This window comes from Schistocerca piceifrons, chromosome 9, assembly GCF_021461385.2.
Source record: "Schistocerca piceifrons isolate TAMUIC-IGC-003096 chromosome 9, iqSchPice1.1, whole genome shotgun sequence".
Taxonomy (NCBI): domain Eukaryota; kingdom Metazoa; phylum Arthropoda; class Insecta; order Orthoptera; family Acrididae; genus Schistocerca; species Schistocerca piceifrons.
Genome location: NC_060146.1, coordinates 119,305,010 through 119,327,684, shown reverse-complemented (window position 1 = coordinate 119,327,684; position 22,675 = coordinate 119,305,010). Strand labels below are relative to the sequence as shown.

Sequence of the window (22,675 nt, the reverse complement as noted above, 5' to 3'; positions counted from 1 at the left end):
GGTTCAAATGGATGTAGTTTGCAGTAGTTATGCAAAGACGAAGAGGCTTGCACAGGACAAAGGAGTGTCGACAGCTGCAAAAAAGCAGTCTTTGGACTGAAGACCACAACAGCAACAACACACATACAAACATACATGACTGCTCAAGAGTAGGGGATTCGTAACAGTCTGAGGCAGCCATGATCATTCAGCATATGCAAGGAAGGGCCAGATGAGTGGTCACGGACTGGTGTTGCAGGAGAACACAAGGTATGTTTACACAGATCATAAAAATTGCATATTGCCAACAGCACATCCTGACGATGTTGTCTGGCAACACTGTGGCCACACAAATTGCAGCCATATGTACTACAACATTACTGGCCACTGTTGCCCAGCAACGCTTGTTTCAGTGCTCTTGCAGGCTGTAAGTTTTTACGAGAGGCCACGCTACTGCCATAAATGAACTAATGTGTGCTAACGGGAGTGAGTGCTGCTCTATTGCTTTTACATTAAACAGGGAATGAAGTTAGAAATAACAAGATAAATCAGGCTTTGTGGATGCTTTCTTTTTCAAGTAAGAGGAATACTTAAGAAAATTTAACTAGTGGACTGATGTTAGAAACATACCTAGTCCAGAAATTTACCACAACATGAAGACACACTTTCAAATATCTAGTACACACAATTTGTCTGACAAATGATAAAACTGACACTATTATGAGACACTGCATACCAGTTACAACCCGATTGGTGATCACTTTTCAATTATTAACTGCTGGTGATTCACAGATAGGTTTAATATACCTCTTTTAAGTTCACTATTCATCAATAAACCTCATGGCACCAGAAGTACACACTGCTGAAAGATTTTTATTTTCATTTTATTTTTGGTCACTGGCATACACCTCTGTTTGCACTACCAATTCTTTCTTTAGTTACATCTTTAGACAGTATGACACTGAAAACATCAAAGGCAAACAATACAGATGAGGACCAACCTGCACTTCCGCTCTTCCTATGTAATTTCTTTGCCTCGCATTTGGCACAGATTTGAAGATTGTGTTTAGACAATAATTTTGACATCCCAGAACTGCCGATTGTAGAAGAATCGGATTTATAAAATTAATTGTTCTCTCATTTGTCCACTTCATTTCTGAACATGACAGACTTATGACAAGAAACCACTACAGCACACGTGGCAATATGTGTACACACAAACTTTTGAACAAAAGCAAAACAATATTGTTTTCGCTCTGACATTTGACTGCAGCACTTTCATTGAGACAAGTAGGAAACACAGATGAGAGCAACAGGGAAGCATTTACAGATGAGGACAGAGAAGATGGCTCCTTAACAGAAATACTGAAAACTGTGAACTGGCAGATACTTGAAAAGAGACCTGCAGTATATTCTGAAAACATGGATCACAAGAATGGTTAATCAAGACAGAATTCTTAAGCTCCAGGCATACTGCTTGCATAAAGTCTGCAGAGATACATTAAATTACACTGTGGATGAAGTGACACAGCAGCCAGGAGGGAACCACCAGTCCTCCCTAGCCCCATGTTCTCATCTTCTGCCAACAAGAAGCCATTCCTCTGTCAGTGATGGTAAAGGATGCAGTTGTGCCACTGGCATTCCAACTGCAGCTGCCATAAAACAGATGTTGTAAAGAAGCAACGGTTCCCACACAAACATGGCAACTTCATGTTCAAAAGTGGACATGTGCTTTAAACGTGGTCTTTGAGGTTAAGCTTCACCATGACTGATGTTAATGTAAATAGAAACTACAAATTTACTGTAAACAGTCGAAATTTACTTTTATTCACACTATTCATTTCTGGGCTTTAAACCTCATCATCAGGCAGAGTTATGCAAATTTTAATTTTAATAAGACACATAGGCCTACATGCTGTGTGTACGACTTTTGGGTAATGTGGCACTATCAGACATTAGAGCCCAAAAAAAGAAAAAAATTATTGCAAGGCTCAAAATTTTGGGGAGGCCTTTGCTTGCAACAATGAATGATAATACAAAAATGCAGAGTGAGCCAGGGTACTACCAACAAACCTTCAGAAGTTGTTCAGGGATACACACTGGGGAGAGCTTCGGCCTCCTAGCAGAGAGGAGTTCACAGCAGCTGCAGCTTATTGTTTCTATACAGATTGTATACATTGTTTAGTTTAGTGGCATTCTCACATTCTTCTGAGTAGCTGTTTATTTAGCTGTTTCTAGTGGTGTTATTTGTTTTTGCTCTAAACGTTTTCATTGTTTTTGACTGTTTGTGTTGGATAAGTTCTGTTTCCAGAGTTGGGGTTACATTACCTGTGGTTCAGACAATAACTGATTAAAGGTGGATAGGGACTGCACCTGTTATGTAAGGATGCTTGAGGAATTGGCCACTGTCTGTAAACAGATGGAAGCTGTGTCCAGTCATGGTTGACAGGCAACAGGCTGCTGCTCTGGACAGCAGTGGGGTTGGTGTGTCCGAGACAAATGCTTTGGAATTTCTAGAAACCATAGCATCATGTGGGCTCCCCGATGTTGCTGCATCTTCTGATTAGCACATCCCAGTCGGTTGATACTTACCTGGCGGCGATCGGCGAACATTTGCGGGGTCAAGAAACTCTGGTCAGAAGGCTAAGGTGGGTACTGGCTGTGCGAGTGGCCCCTTAAACAAGGTTTGAGGCATTGCCTACTGCTGAAAGCAGATCTCAGCCAGCACGAGATACCTAATCTGTTGAAACTGTGGCCGACCTTCCCGGAAGGTCCGAAGAAGTGCAGAGTGTGGGACTGCTTTTCAATGGGATCTCCAACGACAGCCAGTTGACGGAACCTGTCAGGAAAACAGGGGGCAGGTCAGGAAAGGAGTTCAGTGTCCACTCTGTTTGCTTGTCGGGTTATCTCATATGAGACGCGGGAGATGCTCTGCCAGCACTAACTGAGCGCACTAGATGCATCTGGCTGCAAATAGTGGCTCACATAAGCACGAACAACGCTTGTCATCTGGGTTCAGAGGAAATCCTCAGTTCCCGTATGCAGCTGGCTGATTTGGGGAAGACCCCATGGGGTGGAAGCAGGGCTATCGTTTTGCAGCATCGTTTACATAACTGATCCTGGTCCTCTTCTACACAGAATATTTGAAAGAACTTGCCCCTCTCTAGCAACAGTGTACTTTAATCTTTGGAGGAGTGAAGTGTTCCCGATTACTGGAAAAAAGCACTGGTCATCCCAATTTTCAAGAATGGCCGTTGAACAACCTCGCTATATAAGCCTATATCTCTTACATTGTTCAGCTGTAGAATTCTGGAATATATGTTATGCTTGCATATCATGACACTTCTGTAAGAACCAAGATGTGTTTCGAAAACAATGATAGTTTGAAACCGAAATTGTTCTATTCATCCACAAGACACAGTATATACAGTCGCTCAGGTAGATTCCACGTTCCTCGACTTCCATATATCATTTGATACAGTTCCAAACTGCAGCCTAATGAACAAAATTTGAGCAACAGAATATCAGACTAAATGTGTGATTGAATTGAAGAGTTTCTCATGAACAGAACACAGTATGACATCCTGAACGGAGATAAGTCTTCAGACCAAAAGTGACTTCATGTATACCCCATGGGAGTGTTATAGGACAACTAATTTTCATAATATATATAAATGACCTAGTAGATAATGTTGGAAGTTCCACGAGGCTTTTTGCAGCTGACACTGTTGTATACAGAGAAGTCACGACTCTCGAAAATTATAGTGAAATGCAGACAGACTTGCAGAGGAGTGACGCTCAGTGCAGGAAGTGGCAATTGATCTTCAAAATAATGAAAGAAATGAACACAATGTGAATACAGACAGAAAGAACCTTCGCTGTATGATTACACAAGTGCAGAATAATTACTGGTCACAGTTACTTTCATAAAATATCTAGGAGTATGCATTAGGAGCAATATGAAATGGAAAAACCACATAAAATTAATCATGAGTAAGCCATATGCCAGACTGAGATTCATTGGAAGAATCCTTAGGAAATGTAGTCCATTAATGAAGGAAACAGCTTACAAAACACTCGTTCAATCATTACTTTAATACTGCTTATCAGTACGAGATATGTATCAGATAGGAGTGACAGAGGAAATACAGAAGATGCAAAGAAGAGTAGTGCATTTCTTTAGAGGTTCATTTAGTAAGCACAAAAGCATCAGAGAGATGATCAACCAGCACCAGAGGCAGACATTGCAAGACAGACGTTCTGCATCACAGTGTGGTTTATTGGTAAAGTTTCAAAAAGAGTCAACAAATACTTCTTGCTATGCATGTCTAGTAGAAGACCATAAAGCTAAAATAAGAGACATGCAAGACCACACAGAGCCATACAGGCAATTCTCCTTCTCACGTACTATTTGCAAATGGAACAGGAAAAGGAGAAGTAAAAGTGCTACATAAAGGACCCCTCCATCAACATCACAAAATGGCTTGTGGAGTGTATTAGGTAACCGCAGTCTTCTGCAGCTTGTCGTAGGGTAATTATGTAATTTTGATTTATTCAGGTTGTTACTTCAATTATCTTTGTTTCTGCGAAAGCACCTTCACAGCAGTGGGGAATGTTGTCATATGCAATCACCAACATGTACAACATAAAGCACAGAGTAACACAACACTCTCAGATGCAGAAGTATTCCGATGTGGCTACCATCGTAGTGGCAGCAACTTGGCACTCGCTCTTCCATTGCATTCAGTGAAGACTATCCGCAGTACTGCAGTGTATCACTGTTACCACACAACTAACACTGTCAGAAAACAAAACACTAGACAGAATGGTTGTTCTTATCATTGTACTGTCATATTTTAGAGCCAATAAAATTTTGAGAAATGTTACGTACATGATCTTTTGATGCCTTCGGAGGTGAGATACACTGAAGCACCCACTCCCTATATTATTAACTGTGCCCTGAGGAATGTTACTGTAAGGTGACCAAAACCTTGATACTTCCGCATTTTAATTATTTTCTAAGATCAAGAGTGAATACACTTAGAAGGATTTTAATGACAATAATATACATACGGGTACCTCCACTGGACAGGGGATTCTTTCCCCTAATGTTCACATCACGCACAGCGACTTATCTGGTTACAGTTTTATTGAATTGTAAGGGTTGGCAGACAGATGATGAAGCAAATACACAATTTGCCTAAAACCTTCTTATTTCTGCTGAATTAAGAGCAGAGCACAGGGAAAACATTATAGGAAAAGTGGAGGCTGTGACTTCCTTACTGCCTAAATTTCCTACTGACACGCTCACTGCTCAAAAGAATAACGACGACTAACAGGGTAGTGCAAGCCATTATTCTTCCCATGCTCCATACATGAAAGGAATGGGACGAAACTGGAATATACACTATAATGAAAATTATTGGTGCAGACATACACAGCTACACACACTGATAAGCCAAAACATTTTGACCACTACCGACCATGACACTGAGTGGTGTACCAGGAATGTGATGCAGTTAGGAAAGTGTACGAACAGTGGAAACTCCAGATTGGAATATCAACAATGTAAGGAAAAGATAGATTGCCACTTACTGTACAGATGACACATTAAGTTGCCAACAAGTACAATCAAACGACACTTGTACACCATCTTCCAGCCACAGCCTTCATCAGAAAAACACACACACGCACAGAGGCGCGCGCGCGCGCGGGCCCGCCCACCCACCCACCCACCCACCCACACCCACACACACACACACACACACACACACACACACACACACACACACACACACACATTCATTCACACAAGCAAGAACACCTCACACACACATTACTGCAATTTCTGGCTGTTGAGACCAGAATGCCAATGGCATTCTGGCAGGTGTCTTACTTGAGTGAGTGAACGTGTGCATGTTTCTCTTTCTTTTTCAGATCAAGGCTGTGGGAGAAAGCTAATGATTAATTGTCTTTTAATTGTGCCTGTCTGCAACTTAATGTATCATCTTTATGATAAGTAGCAATCTATCTTCTGCTTACATTAAGGGAAGTATACAAGTGGAGCAGAGATAAAAGGGAAATCACCCCTACGTCGAATTTGGGGCTCCTGTATGCAAAAATACTTAAAATACCCACTTAAGTTATCTAACATAAAACTATGTAAATGTATGCATACCTCCTGTGTGTGTTTCTTATCTCCAGCATGAACTTTGCTTCTAATACTGTCTTCCACTCTACTCATCACGGTGGCAGTGGCAGCCTTATTGCCACTACTCTGTCTCTTTCTTCTTCCCACATCCTCTAGTTTTGATGTAGACTCTGAAGATTCTTGAGATGGCTGGGAATGCACCTGTTTAACATAGCACTTGGAATATCATATCTCGTGCCATTAGAAATCAAATATTGAGTAAGACAATGCCAAAACATATAACAGAGAATGCTTCTGGAAGGTTGTACTTTTCCTTCCCTCTTTTCTTTTAAAGCTTCACTGTACTGCAAGACCAAAAGAATACAGTCAACAAGCTACTTCTCATTTGCACGAATTTATATCACTCAATTATTTCAAATTCAAAATACTAATCTTGAGTAAAGTTTACAAGCCCAAAATAAAGTTAAATTCTAGCAAAAATTACTAAACAAATACACGAAGGACTTGAAAGGGGCTTCTTTCTCTGCAAAACATGAGTTTCAAAGGATTATACAGGGAAGGTACTCAGGATTGCAGGTTGAGATAAACAGAACAGGGCAGGATTAGAAGAAAATTTACACTCGAGTATCATCAATAGACAAATCATGAGAGCCTGAAGAGTCTGAAGAAGTGGACAAAGAAATTGACAAGTTGGAGATGGGGAAAGCACAAACAAAAAACAAGAAGTAAAACAAAGGATAACTGAGACACATCGGGGAGGAAAAAGAAGAATTAAATGTTCAAAATTTCGTCAACAGTGTTGACACTAGAAATGGAGTGCTTGCTCGGTTGGACAGTTTATCAGCTACAGTCACAAGGAAGGAAAGGCTCCACCATCTTTACAGGTTGCCACTGGTAAACAACAGAAAGGGAGGCATGGATAGCAAACAGATGGGAAAACCAACAGGACAGCCAAGGAGTAACAAAATACAAAAATTGTAAAAGGGGAGAAAAATGGCTAAAGAGGATAAATGAATATAAAAAGAACAATACAAATTAATAATGCTTAATATCTGGAAAAAGTATTGATTGTTTTAAAAGTGTGTGATATTTGAGTTTATCCATGGCAGATGCAAGGCTACTACTGTTGAACTCATTGTTAAAAAGCAGGCTCAACCACCTCTGACAATGCAAAAGTGCTACACCTGATGCGTTCCAAAGGAGCAAGCCTTCATCACCAGAATTTTCTACAATAATCTCATAAAAGTAATAAAAATAGAAATATAATTAGTGATCATTTCCCTTGTAAATATGTCTTTCTAAATCATGTTTTAACATCACTCGCCAAGTCAGTAAAGTGAAATTAAATAAATCAGCATATGCAGTCTGTGAGCATACACAATGTCTCAGCTACGGAAATTCATGTGCACGGTCTGTATTCCTCCTCGAAAGGAAATTCTGTGTACAAACACACAAATATATGTATAGTGCAACTGAGTGCTTTGTGTGCAGAATCAAGAAATCAAATACTCTCTCATCAATGATAGAAGACATTGCACGTCCCCACAGACATGTCTGGGAGTTCAAATCTTATCAAGTACTGATGGTCAGCAGTATAAATACAACTGAAATAGCTAAGCATAGACTCTGATGTTGTACCAGATCTCATTTTTTTAAAAAGTTGTTTCCATTTCCTGTAACCTGTTCATGTAATGTACTTTTATTTTTCTCACTATGTATTACAATCTCTAATTGTTCCAACAGATCCAATTTTGTACCCTTATTAAGTGTATGAAAATCTTGTGAGTTTCTTCAGTTCTCAACAAAGGGTGGCAGTGTTACAACCAGCTTTTCAAAATTACTAAGCTGAGAGAATAGACAATGTCTCAGCAATATCTTGTACCTCAACTTCACAGACGCACCAGCCTGACAAATGCAGTTCATGTAATAGCTGTTACACTGAATTTTGTAAATAGCAGCTTTATCATAGAGAGGATAAATGAATACATAAAAAGGAATATAAATTAATAATGCTCTACATTTGGAAAGCCCAAAATTTCATCTACCTTCTGCAATAAAGTAGCATTGTATGCAATTTGTTAAGAGCTTCTCGAAGACTTGGCTCTTCAGCTATTTGATGAACTATTAACTTTACTCCTTACATTATTTATAGTCCATGCACTGAGGCATTCAAACAATCATTTTTCAGGAAGAGGCCCTATGAACTTTTACAATGGGGCATACCCTCTGTCATGCACATCACGGTGGTTTGCAGAGTGTATATGTAGATGTACATTTTCCGAATTATTCTGACACCTTTCCACCACATACATATAACTGATGCAACAGCTGCTTCAACCCGGTTTCTCAATTCTGGTAGATCATGAGATAGTGGGGACTCTCACACACGTATCTCGCGATCTTCCAAAGAGAGAAATTCCACAACGTCAGATAAGGTGAATGAGGAGGCTATAAAAAATAAGTTTTATCATTCAGAAGATGTATCTAGCAGAGTAACACCATTTAACCAATTCCGTGAAGAGTTGATTATACACTGACAAAAAGTGAGGGGAGGAGCAAACAAAGTAAGACTTACATATGTGGTTTCTGTCCTTTAGGACATGTCAGAAAGAACAGACACTATTTTTTATTCTGAAGCCACTATGAATCAAGACAATAGCTGCCAATGGGTACCAGATTGTTTCAATAGGCTAAGCCAAAAATTGGTGCCGGACTGGGATCTCCTGCTTGCTAAACAGATGCGCAGATCACTACGTCATGCGAACATAGCGGTCACCACAATGGCATGGACTACCTTATCATGCCTCCTGTCAAACGTAACTTTTCAATTTACACCACACACTACTGATGTAGTGTCCCTGCACACTAGTCACATGACTTCAGAGGTTGAGAGAGTATATTAACCCACTTATCAGTACAATGTTGTTCTTTTAATGTTTAAGTGAGGAATGGAACATTAACTTCAAATGCCTGTATAAAGCAGTATCACAAACTTTTTGTATCAGGTGGCCGGCACATAAATTAATACCCAACTTGCAAAGTAACTCAGTCACTGTGCTTTACAATGCAAATTACCACAACATATTGGAAAAAAATCCAACTATAAACAGCAAGACAGCTGAGGTAGCAAAATTTTTAAGTTCTCAAAATATTCAATTTGTGTGAGGAAGCATCGAAATTGGTTATACGCATCAATAAAAAGCAACAACCCAGAAAAAGTTGTTGAAATCATAAGTTTACGCATACTACATACCACTTAATGAATGCTGGCCCCTATTCCAACTGCTCATGAGGTCTGATTCCTACTACACATCTGCGAGGAGGCCTTAAGATGGCGTAGTGAAATTCCAAAACTGGTCACAGAAATAAATTAAATTCAAAATACGGACAGATGAAAGTGTTACCTTACATTGTATATTAAACAGCCAACAGCCCCTCAACCATAATGTACAACGATGGACTTGAGGAGACTCCGCTCTTCAGTTGCCACCAAATCATCCAGAACTAAATGCAATGGAAATGGCACAGACACAAGGAAAGAATTTCATGGCTACCATGAATGCCACTTTTAATCTCAAGGATGTCTGGGACCTAGGTGAAGAGAAATTTGCTTCTATCGCTGAGCCAGAATAGGCAGGATTTTGCAGACAGACGGAAGGTGTCGAAAATATATATACCGGACATGAAAAGATCTTCACTCTAGCAATTCCGACACTGACAACAGATTTCGACCCTTACATATTGATGAAAGCGATTAACAGATGGTTAGTAATGAAGACTCTACATGTTCTTTATTTTACATTGCCGTATCACTTATGCAACACTATCAAACACACCTCTCTCTCTCTCTCTCTCTCTCTCTCTCTATCTATATATATATATATATATATATATATATATATATATATATATATATATATATATAGTGCTTTGATCAGATATGATTAATTTCAAACTTTTGCATTTGTCAAATTACTGGCTGTAACATATGCATTTGTGTGAAGGCTTCAGCTGCCTACACCTCCCTGAACATGCTGTGTCCATCCGCAACACAACGCACACCACCATAATTATCTCTTCCACTACAGTGCGATCTACACTGCCATGGGCCAAGTAATTTTGTACACACTCCCAGAGAGAGGTGGACAGTGGAAGGGTAGAGGGAGGGAGGAAGATCAGAATACAACGTACCATTTGTGTCATAATCATTAAAGATGGAGCATAAGCATGAAGGAGAAGGAACTGCACATTCACTATTGAAAGAAGCCATTTGGCTGCAGTGATTTAAGGAAACCATGGAAAACCTAACTCAAGATGTTTGGATAGTGATTTAAATCCTATTTTTCCCAAACAAATCTGTCTCAACTTGAGGCACAACAAGCTATGAAACTGGGTAGAAAATTACTAACTGGTTTAAAATTACTAATGTCGAATTACATTTATAGTGTGTATGGTAATAGTGCCAATATAAATACATCTCAGAGTAGCAGTTAAAACCAACATCCTCATTTAGTTCTGGGATGTATTCCAATCTCCATCCTCCCCTGGAGTTTTGTCCTCCACAGTTCCCTCTCAACACCCATTATTCCATCCTTTCTTCTTGTTAGTGCTTTCTACATGTTTCTTTCCTCTTCGATTCTGTGGAGAACTTATACATTTCTTATCTTATCACTTCACCTAATTTACAGTATCATTCTATAGCACTACATATCACTCTCTTCTATTCAATTTATTTCTGGTGTCCCCTTAGTCATTGCCTCACTTCCAAACAATGTTGCACTCTGAACATACATTGTCAGAAATTTCTTCCACAAACTGAGGTTGCTGTTTGATACTAGTAGACTGCTTTTGCACGGATGCACTCTTTGCCTGCATTAGTCTACCTTTTATGTCCTCTTTGCTTCATATCCTATTTTGCTTCCATGGTACAAGAATTCCTGCACTTTGTCTACTTTGTGATCTTCAATATTTGTGTTAAGTTCCTCACTAATCTCTCAACTAATTATTGTTACTTTCACCTTTCTTCAGTCTATTCGCTTACCACATTGTGTTCAACAGACACTTTATTTCAGTCATCATGTCCTGTTATTCTTCCTTTCACTTTCACTGAGGATAGCAGTGTCATCAACAAATCTTGTCACTGATATTCTTTTATTCTGAATTTTAATCCCTGTCCTGAACCTTTCCTTTATTTCTGTCACTGCTTCTTTGACACACTCTATTCTTGGTCTTCTCTGTTCTCACTTCTTATAGTATATTATGGTATTTCCCTACAGCTCACACTCATACAGTGTTGAGCATTTTGCACAACTCTACATATCAAACCCTTTTCTAGGTCAACAAATGTGTGCTGATTTTTGCCACAACAGATGCTTGAGAAATGCCTCTGTCATTCCTTTACTTTTCCTACAATCAAACTGACTGTCACCCAAGATCTCCTCAATTTTCTTATCCATTCATCTGTACATTATTCTTGTCAGTAAGTTGGATGCTTGAGCTGCTGGGCTGATGGAACAATAATTCTGGCACTTATTTGCCTACACTATATTTGGAATTGTGGGTGGTATTTTTCCGAAAGTCTGGTGGTATGTATCCTGTCACATAGATTCTACACACCAAGTTGAATAGTTACCTGTTTGCCAAAGTGCACCTGAGTTTAGAAATTCTGAAGAAAATTTTTTCTATGCCTTCTGCCTTATTTCATTGCAAGTTGTCAGAATCTCTGTCAAATGTTGACTGTAATGCTGCATCCCCTATATCTTCCAAATCGACTTAGATTTTCTTCTATCACACCAGCAGACAGTTCCTCCCCTTGTAGAGGCCTTCAATGTAATCTTTTCACTTACCCACTCTCTCCTCTATGTTTCAAACAACAGAATTCCTCTTACTCTCTTAATGTTGACGATTTTGCTTTCAACTTCACTGAAGGTCGTTATGACATTCCTCGATGCTGAATCAAGCCTTGCAATGACCATTTCTTTCCTAATTTGTTCATTTTCCTCCTGCAGCCATTTCACTTTAGCTTCCTTGCATTTTCTGTTTATTTCACTCCTGAGTGACTTATTTGCAGTACTCCTTTCTTTTCTGAATGTTTTTATATTTCCTTCTTTTGTCGATCAGTTGAGGTACATCTTCTGCTAACAAAGGCTTATGCCTATGTTTATCCAGCTTTAGTGACTACTATTTTAAGAGATGTCCTTTTGTAGTGTACCCTTCTCCTCGGGGTTCTGCCGTGAAAAATATAAAATAGAAAATCTGATTGGGTTTGGGATTTTGGTGGTTTCAGTTACGGATAAGGCGGACTTCGTATTATTGATTGAGATCGTGCTGTAATTTGACCGTACATGGCAGACCGGGTCGGCAACACTACAAAAAGCGACTGTACGGAAATAGCATCAGAAACTAATTGAAATTTACCTTATAATCTTGTTAGATACGCATTATTAATTACAATGTAGTCTTCATGGCTGTCCTCGTAATTTCTCTTGTAGGATGACCCGTCTGTCACTTTTCTCCGTCTGTTGAAAACTTCTTCAAGTCGCCACTGGCATGATCAGTTTACAAATTTGATGATAACCACCTCGAATCACTATTGAAACAACCTCGCTTTGTAATGTAATTTTAATTTCCACCCAAAAGCACATTCAACACATCGCCGAAAAATACACGTCTTTCGTATGAAGACAAGAGAGAGAGAGTCATCAATTAGTTCTTAAAAACAAAAACCTACGCAAAAGTAAAAAGATGAGCAAAATTATTTATAAAAATTGGTCGCTGGTGCAGCACTCTTCTGCGTGCGCGATCGTAAATTATATCTTTGTATTGGCAGAGGAGCAGAAGTCAAAGTACCATTACACTTTCCGTTCTAACTGAACTGCCTACTGTGGTATTCATTGTAACAGCCTCAGGGAACTTCAAATGTACATTATTATTCCTCAATATTCTACTTCTTTCCATGTTAATTCTTCCTGTCAATTCTCGTAAACTTCAGCCTACTATTTGTCATTATTAAATTGTGGTCCACATCTATGTCTGCTTCTAGGTGTGCCTTACAATCCAATATCTGATTTTGGAATCTCTGTCTGACCACAATGTAATCTACCTGGTATTTTCCACCTTCTCGAGACATTTCCCAAGTATACCACCTCCTCTTGTGATTTTTGAGAACCTGAAGTTTACTGCGTAACTCTTATTAGTTTTTCCACTCTCTCAATCCTGCTACCAAGACTGTTTTCTATCTTACACTGTGTTCAACTCCTTTCCATGCCACAGCATTCGAATCTCCCATTATTATTATTATTATTATTATTAGGTTATCACCTACCTTTAAATGCAGAGCTACCTGCTCAATGCACTCATGTGCTCACTCTATACTTTCACTCCTGTTAGTTACTTCGATACGTATACTTGAATTATTGTTGTTGGCATTGTTTTGGTGTCAATTCTGATGAGAATAATTGGATCACTGAATTGTTCAAAGTAGCTCACTCAGTGCTACTTTCCTATTTGTAACAAATCCTACTCCCTTTATACCATTTTCTATCAGTACTTATATTACTTACATTAACAAGTAATTAAACTTACATAACAGTTGAAGTACTGAGTCATCACTAGGCACGTAACGAGACTGAGAACACCGTTAGCTTTCTGACAATTCCTTCTTCATAGTTATAGATTATATATACACACAATGGTCTCAGTTCTATTCAATAACATTTCATGCAAAGTGCCAGATGTCAACGGCTTGTTGCCACAATATTCAGCACAGTCTTCTGACCACCTTGTGTGGTGTACCCAAATTTCGTTGCATGGTGTCACTCCAGCACATGTGCTTCTATTGCACGTCTGTGCACTGCTGGGAGCACCCTTTGTGGCAGAATGTCAACTTGTTAATGTCAGATCAGTCATCTTAACATGATAAAAATTACACAATGACACCAGCTGTGCACAATACACAGTTATTATAAAACAGGATTCCATTTAGTATCTACCTGGAAATAGCTGTTTTGACTTATAAGGGCTTCAAACAGTCATAGTTCCACTGATTCACTGACAACACAGTTTCAAGGCAAAGTACTGATGACTCAGAGCTGCACGAGGCACATGTTTATAAGATTCCATGCGAGTGTGGCAAATCATATACAGGGCAAACAACATGCATCCTTCTTGAGTGCATCATGTAACACCAGTAGCATATTTGCCTCCTCCAAGCCATCAAATCCATCTTGTGGTAAACACTTTATTTCTACCTGTCATTTGATGAAATATGGGAGCTTACCGTGCTTTTACCAGTATACACCTGAAGGTGGCCCGGAGTACCCATGCCGAAATACCACAGCAGCAAGTAACTGACATCAGCAGTTCGCCAGAAATTTCTTGGAACAATTTATGTGCCGGTAAAGTTTAAAATTTTGCACAGTCTCAGATTTGTTTAAGTGCTTGTTAATGTCTCAGGACGTCAACTATTCAACATGTTATCACTTATACTTCTTAAATTAGTTATACTCTACACAGTAGAGGTGGGTTGGATAAACCTGAATTTATCTTTAGTTTGTCACCTGAAAGTAATGTTTCAATGAATAGTGGTTCACAATGGAAGTTGAATTTAAAGATATGTCTAAAGCACTGTTAAACCACATTAATGCAGTGGAGGAGCAGATACAGGTTACAAAAATGCAGATGGATCTTATAAATTGTGCACAAGTTGAATGTACACATAAGGGAGACATCGAAGAAGAAATATGATATGTGTAGAGAGATAAATTTTCATGGGCTGCCAGATAAAATCAAAAAGTTCCAAAGGAAGATTGAGTCTAGTAGTGACCAACTGAGTGCTGAATTAATTGCTGAAGGGAAAGCGCATGTGATGAGACAAAACTGAAGCAAAATCTGAAGGAAGTAAACAGCAGAATTCAAAAATTATGAGCTGATTTGACTCCCAGAAATTTTTACCTTCCACAAGAGAGGAGAAGAAATCTGTGCTGTTAGTCACAAATCAGAAAATTTTATGCTTCAAAAAATGGATTCCCTGCCTTAACATCTGTCTGCTGTACAATGAATAGTATCATCTGCTACATGGGAGATAATGGCCAAATTTCTACTTCCTAAATCACAATATGTTAACTCCATTTGGACCTTCTGTGCTGAGGTCCTATCACCATCAGCATGGTCCAAATTTGTAATGGGACTTTTGACATGGTCCTCTGTCCCCAGGTCGCTGCTGCTCCTTTTTCTCCATTCTAGGTCATCTGGTCTCGATCCAGACTTGGAACGTCTTCTAGATTCCCTTGCTGAAGTCATAGGAGCTTCCTGCACAGCGAAAATGTTACATCACAAATCAATTTGTGTATCAGCCTGTCTGCTATAGTTGGTATACTGTGTGTGCTGCTTGCTACAGTAGTTCTTCCAGATACAGACGGTTGCTTACATTTAATGTACTTTCACCAAATGAAGTTACATAATCACAGATGTAGAGTAGAAAAGAACACTTGTAGACCTACCAAATAGCAAGGGGGAAAAAAACATAAAAAAATGATATTGCTATATGAGGCATGTCAAAAAGAATCTGCGGAACATTTTTCTATTTAGTGTTAGTAAAAAATTTACAATACAGTTACCATACTTTTCAATGCACCAGATCTATTTTTGCACAAGCTTTCCAATCCCACAGAAAAGAAGTTCTTTAGCTGAACAGCAAGCCACATATGTACCACTTCCTTCACATCTTCATCGGGGGTGAACTGACGGCCTCTTAAACCACCTTTGAGTGGACCAAATACCATATTTACTCGAATCTAAGCCACACTTTTCTTCCGGTCGAATATATGTAGCGCTACACAGGCATCCTTTGCAGGCACGAAGATAAATACTGGTGCCAAAACCTCTGCATCAGTATTTTTTTTAAAAAAAAAAAAAGGGGGTGGAAGTCGAGCTTTATTCTCCACCCTGAATTTCGACCACTGCATTTTCATACATTACCCAACGAAGTAAACACAAATTCCGTATAGCAGCATTTCAATGTACTACGAAAATCCGACTGGCAAGACTGTTTGGGATGTTTGTCAATATGGCCAATTCTACGTTCTGAATTTTTTCCTACCTGTGAGAAGAGATGGTTGCTAATAAGAACTTTTGTGAATTGTGAATCACATGTAGTATTCTCTTCACCATAAGAATAATACGAATATAAACATTTTGCCCTGTATTCTTTCGTGTTTGCTGCTATCTCATTTAAATCCCGTCTGCCTAATAAACTATGAAACTTGAGTGAGACTACAGCAAAAGTGGAAGAATATACCTATCATGTCATGTTTATATTCGTATTATTCTTATGCCTAATTGTGATACAGTCAGAAATGAAGCACGGCAATTGACTAGATTTTTAAATCTAAGATGACTGTAATTTCTGTGCAGAATGTAATGTACTAAAGAGGCGTCTCCAAAGATTTTCAAACGGAGAAAAATTTTTGCTAAACTCTCATTCAGAACATCTCCTATCATACGCAGTCTATTATTTGGTTCTTGTTGATCGTTATCAAAGAAGGCAGCAGTGTAAGTAACAACAAATAGCAGTCTCTTGCCATTGTTTCACTTATGAGACAATTCCTCTCTCTTTTTTTATTGTAAGCGGCGGTAGTGCACACAAAAGCAAGCCTTGCCGTGAGCGGCGACAGGTCGTAAACACTCATTATCAGAATGCGACAAACAATGCGTGACACAGTACAATAATGCATTTTCAGCTTAGAGTGACGTAAACACCTATAACAAAGAGAACGGCACATATCAGATCAAAGAAAAATAAGCAATCAATTCAAACCAGATGCAGCACTTGAAAAAGGAAGGGTACCCATGTAAATACAGACGGAGCGCCTGACGCATAATGGCTACCTGGTAAAGCTTAACTGCTAAGCTTACGACTCGAACCGAACTACTGTAGCTGTATTGTCATTCATTCGACCTAAATTGTGACTCATATTACAATGGACCAACTTTGTTTCGATTTGGAGGTGCAGCCTAAAACTTTTCTCTCCCCTTGAATTTCGAGTCTCAGATCTCAGGTGCAGCTTGGATTCGAGAAATTTTTTTTCCTTGATTTCCAGTCTCATTTTTCAGGTGCGGCTTAGATTCGAGTAAATTCGGTAAACAAAAATCTGACAGTGTCATCAGGACTACATGAAGGGTGATCCAATGCTTCAAAATGCGTATTCTGAGGAGTCTGACCAGCATGAGTGGCCATACATAAATGTGCATTGTCATGCAAGAAAAAATTGCTGATTGACCTTATTCCACACTTCAAGTTGTTGCTAAGCATATCATTGTAATATTAACTGTTTACTCCTGAATCATTTTGAACCATTTTCAAGGTAATGTTTCTGGCTTAGCTTCTGTGTATTCCAAACAACTGACAGCATCAGTATTTCTGAAAAGGATTGGCATTTGAATTTCCTTTTGGCTGGAGATCCAGAGTGTTTTCATTCAGCACTCTGATGATTGCTCATGCTCTGGCATTTGCTCTCTGGTCCAATGCGATGAGCCTTTGTTTCATCTCTAGTGGTGGTGGTGGTGGTGGTGATTGGTTTGTGGTGTGCTAAACTGCGCACCGTCAGTGCCTGTACAAAGTCCCAATTTTTACACAGTCCAATTTTTACACAGTCCAATTTCTTTTCACAATGCAATCTAGTCACTCTCACAAATAATAATGATGATGATGATGATGATGATGACAGCACAAATACCGAGTCCTCGAGCAGAGAAAATCCCCAACCTGGCTGAGAATTGAAAACCATTTATAGGCTGGCCGGCACACCAGACCTTGACACTAATTCACCGGGCAGATTCGTGCCGGGGACCAGAACGCCTTCCCGTTTGGGAAGCAGCACGTTAGACCATGCGGACAGCCGGGTGGGGCTTCATCTCCAGAGAAGAGTTGTTTTATAAACATTTGACCATCTTTATCAAACAACGGAAAATCCAGGACGGAATGTAACAAAACGAGAGAAGGAAAGTTGCTACTCACCATATAGCGGAGATGCTGAGTCGCGATAGGCACAATAAAAAGATTCACACAATCATAGCTTTCAGCCATTAAGGCCTTTGTCAGAGGGCTTTAAAGGTCGAAAGCTATGATTGTGTGAATCCTTTTATTGTGCCTATCGCGACTCAGCATCTCCGTTATATGTTGAGTAGCAATTTGACCTTCTTTAGAACGGCAGTCTAGCAACTACTAACAGGAGTGCAAAGCGAACTGATTCGACAACACTGAAATCTGGCACAAGTGAAAAAACTGCACCTTTCTGTGTTTACTAGCTCCTAGCTAGTAAAGCAAGGCATACTGACAACCTAACGACAAATAGAACAACAGGACAGATACTTAATCACGTAACCTCATGTATCTAACTGTCCACAAGGAAATGAAATACAGTGGTTTTCTTGACCATACTCTAAGTCAACAACTGATTGGTATTAACAAGAAGGACAAGTGCTCTCACCTTCACATGCGTAAGTGCACAAATGGTTATGATTATATGCTACAATTTTTTGAGATTCTGTCCCTCTGCTTCAAGAAGTCCATAACTGCCTGCTGCACATCTTCGCCTGACAGGAATCGTCAACCCTCTGAGGTCTTTTTTGAGGGACCAAAGGTGCAGTAATCAAACGGGAAGAGATCAGAATCGTAGAGCAGCTGCTTGAGCACCTCTAAAATGGAAGAGGCTGGCCTCCAAGATCAACCAGTGTCTCGTGCCAAATTGATGCCAGTTCGTAATTTGGCAAACCATTTCAAAACAGTGGTTATCAACAGACATGCTACCTCACACACATTAGTCTATCTCTGATACATGTCTACTGGTGTATGCCCTTCAACAGCCAAGAAAAGAATATCAGTACACTGGTCCCGTTATGACACATTTGGTAATAATTTCACCACAGTTCACATTTACACATTTACTGCACTCATGCAAGAAAGAGGTGAATGACACACTAACCCCTTGCATTCATGTCGGTGCTTTATATATCCGGGTGTGTTGGAGTCATGTTACGTTGCAACTGCACTGCAGCAATGCCCTCAACAAGGGATTTTTTCATTGCTCCTGATATTTTAACCAAATAATGTTACATACTAAAATATGTGTGGTACCAAAGATATGTTATAGCTCGCGAGGAAACCAAGATAAAAGTCTGTGTGTTACAGATAAGCCAGAAAACAAGCTCCAAAAATGATGCTTTTATTTGAGCCAAGTCATAAAAGTAGCTGCACAGCATTTTTCTATTTATCACAACATGTGGTGAAACAAGCACTGTATCATGTGTGAGATACAGAGGCGAGTGAGTGTGCCAGGACTTACCCCAGTTCACTGCTACTAGCGCCACATCACCACAACGCATCTGCGCATCTGTGCGTAGCACTTGAGTATTGCACCATAATTTCAGAATGGATTAAAAGTTAAAGTTCCTTTTCCAAACTTTGTCAGCATGTGCTTTAGTATATTAATGTGTAAACTGTCAAAGTCAAGATTGATCAGATGAATACATTGTTTTAAGGAAAAAATAAGTGGCGCTAAATAAACAGCTAGGAACCCAAAAACTGGTCATAATGCGCAGATGTATGTCAGCATTAACTGGTACAAGCCTCAACATGATTAAAGCAATATTTTGGTTAGAATCCATGTTTCTAAGAAAAATTGAAGGTGCTAAATACTGAACTTAGAAATATGAAAATTTGTATGAGGCTTCAGTTTAGTATAAAAACATTATGTAACCCCATTGAGCTACCTCTAATAGTTTTCAAGGAATTTACTTAAAACTAAATTTGGAACAAAAATGTCCTTATTCGTAGTAGATTAAGTATTTGTTATATTAATGCTAGAAAGTTTTGATTACAGCACGTGATGAAACCTATTAAATAATAGAGCTATAACAAGTTTCAAGGCCTGGATGTAAGTTGTAGTTCAGAGGTCATGTTCTACTGTCAGTTTCGTTCTAAAAATCCTAGACGGCCAAGTTTATTTGTAGGTGGGGTAAAACTTTTTCTGTTAACTACATTCATAGAAAAAAGATTCTAAATTGATTCATGACATAGCTATAAAATATTGTGTTTCTGAGGAAGGGGCCGTTTTATAAGGTGCTACTGTGGGCATAGAGTGGATGGCAGCATGTGTTCCTCAGCCCGCCCCTGCACCAGTATAGAAATACAGCGTGTTAGGCAAGACTAGTCTCCACTTTGCACCCAGCCACTGTATGATCCACATCAGTCAAACGCCGCAGTACGCGATGCCTCTGATGACGTCACAGCCAGACTGCAACTCATATTTTCGGTACAATCAGAAGTGAAATTGTGAGCACTGTACACCGTCATGGATCACTTAGAATTTGAAGAAGTAACTGTTAGTGTGCAGCCCATTAGGTTAACAAATCCGCATGGCAAGTGGTGACTATTATTTTCCACTTTCGTGGCGAGCAATTATTTTGATTATTAGAAGACAGGGCAAAAAACAATTTAATAGGAACTTACCACAGAGGTCACCTCCGAACTGGTCATAGTGCTGTTTAGGATAGGGAGATTTATTAATAGTATTAACATGATGAATGTTACATTGTTGTGCATGTGAAGCATTATGAAATATATCTGGCAATAAGAACTCAAAATCATTTATAATCATAGTCGTGATCCCACTGAGCAAATAGAGAATAGAAACATTTCTTTGAGGGGCTGGACAAGAATGTGGACTTGCACAATGGGAACTGTGGTCGGTATGTTCTCCATTGTTTTCTGTCCAACCACAGAAATAGTTTCCAGGCTCTCGCAAAATATGGCGAACAATATTTCAAACATTCTAGTATTTCCTCCTATTACTTATGTTTCATTATTATTATTTCTTTCCTTTCTCAGACGTTATGTCTGGTTAAAAATGGAAAGTGACATGGACCTTGATCAAGCGTGACTTCCTTTTAACTGTACAGTATATGTTACACTGCATTTAGGAACTTTCGGGTAATTGAACAAGTGTCAATAATTACAGATTTCTGTAGTTGTATATATAAGTTTGGATGTGGCTGTACTGCATTGATGTACTGGTGGATATTGTGTGGTATGACTCCTGTAGTCGATAGTATAATTGGTATAATGTCAACTTTATCCTGATGCCACATGTCCTTGACTTCCTCAGCCAGTTGGATGTATTTTTCAATTTTTTCTCCTGTTTTCTTCTGTATATTTGTTGTATTGGGTATGGATATTTCGATTAGTTGTGTTAATTTCTTCTTTTTATTGGTGAGTATGATGTCAGGTTTGTTATGTGGCGGTGTTTTATCTGTTATAATGGTTCTGTTCCAGTATCATTTGTATTCATCATTCTCCAGTACATTTTGTGGTGCATACTTGCATATGGGAACGTGTTGTTTTATAAGTTTATGTTGTATGGCACGCCGCTGATGTATTATTTTTGCCACATTGTCATGTCTTCTGGTGTATTCTGTATTTGCTAGTATTGTACATCTGTTTGTGATGTGATCTACTGTTTCTATTTGTTGTTTGCAAAGTCTGCATTTATCTGTTCTGGTATTGGGATCTTTAATAATATGCTTGCTGTAATATCTGGTGTTTATTGTTTGATCCTGTACTGCAATCATGAATCCTTCCATCTCACTGTATATATTGCCTTTTCTTAGCCATGTGTTGGATGCGTCTTGATCGATGTGTGGCTGTGTTAGATGATACGGGTGCTTGCCATGTAGTGTTTTCTTTTTCCAATTTACTTTCTTTGTATCTGTTGATATTATGTGATCTAATGGGTTGTAGAAGTGGTTATGAAATTGCAATGGTGAAGCCGATGTATTTATATGAGTGATTGCTTTGTGTATTTTGCTAGTTTCTGCTCGTTCTAGAAAGAATTTTCTTAAATTGTCTACCTGTCCATAATGTAGGTTTTTTATGTCGATAAATCCCCTTCCTCCTTCCTTTCTGCTTAATGTGAATCTTTCTGTTGCTGAATGTATGTGATGTATTCTATATTTGTGGCATTGTGATCGTGTAAGTGTATTGAGTGCTTCTAGGTCAGTGTTACTCCATTTCACTACTCCAAATGAGTAGGTCAATATTGGTATAGCATTAGTATTTATAGTTTTTGTCTTGTTTCTTGCTGTCAATTCTGTTTTCAGTATTTTTGTTAGTCTTTGTCTATATTTTTCTTTTAGTTCTTCTTTAATATTTGTATTACCTATTCCTATTTTTTGTCTGTATCCTAGATATTTATAGGCATCTGTTTTTTCCATCGCTTCTATGTAGTCGCTGTGGTTATCCAATAAGTAATCTTTTTGTTTAGTGTGTTTTCCCTTGACTATGCTATTTTTCTTACGGTTGTCTTTTCCAAAAGCCGTATTTATATCATTGCTGAATACTTCTGTTATCTTTAGTAATTGGTTGAGTTGTTGATTTGTTGCTGCCAGTAGTTTTAGATCATCCATGTATAGCAAATGTGTGATTTTGTGTTGGTATGTTCCAGTAATATTATATCCATAATTTGTATTATTTAGCAAGTTGGATTGTGG

The 22,675-nt window shown here is 38.8% G+C and overlaps 1 protein-coding gene across 1 annotated transcript in view; it reads right to left on the bottom strand.

The window, feature by feature from the left end:
• The window catches only part of LOC124717097, a 357,007-nt gene that overhangs the window by 220,276 nt on the left and 114,056 nt on the right, over nt 1-22,675 (bottom strand). Inside the window, exon 16 of the mRNA XM_047243803.1 lies at nt 6,158-6,331. Coding sequence (XP_047099759.1) covers nt 6,158-6,331 — 174 coding nt within the window. The remainder of the gene's footprint in view (nt 1-6,157; nt 6,332-22,675) is intronic.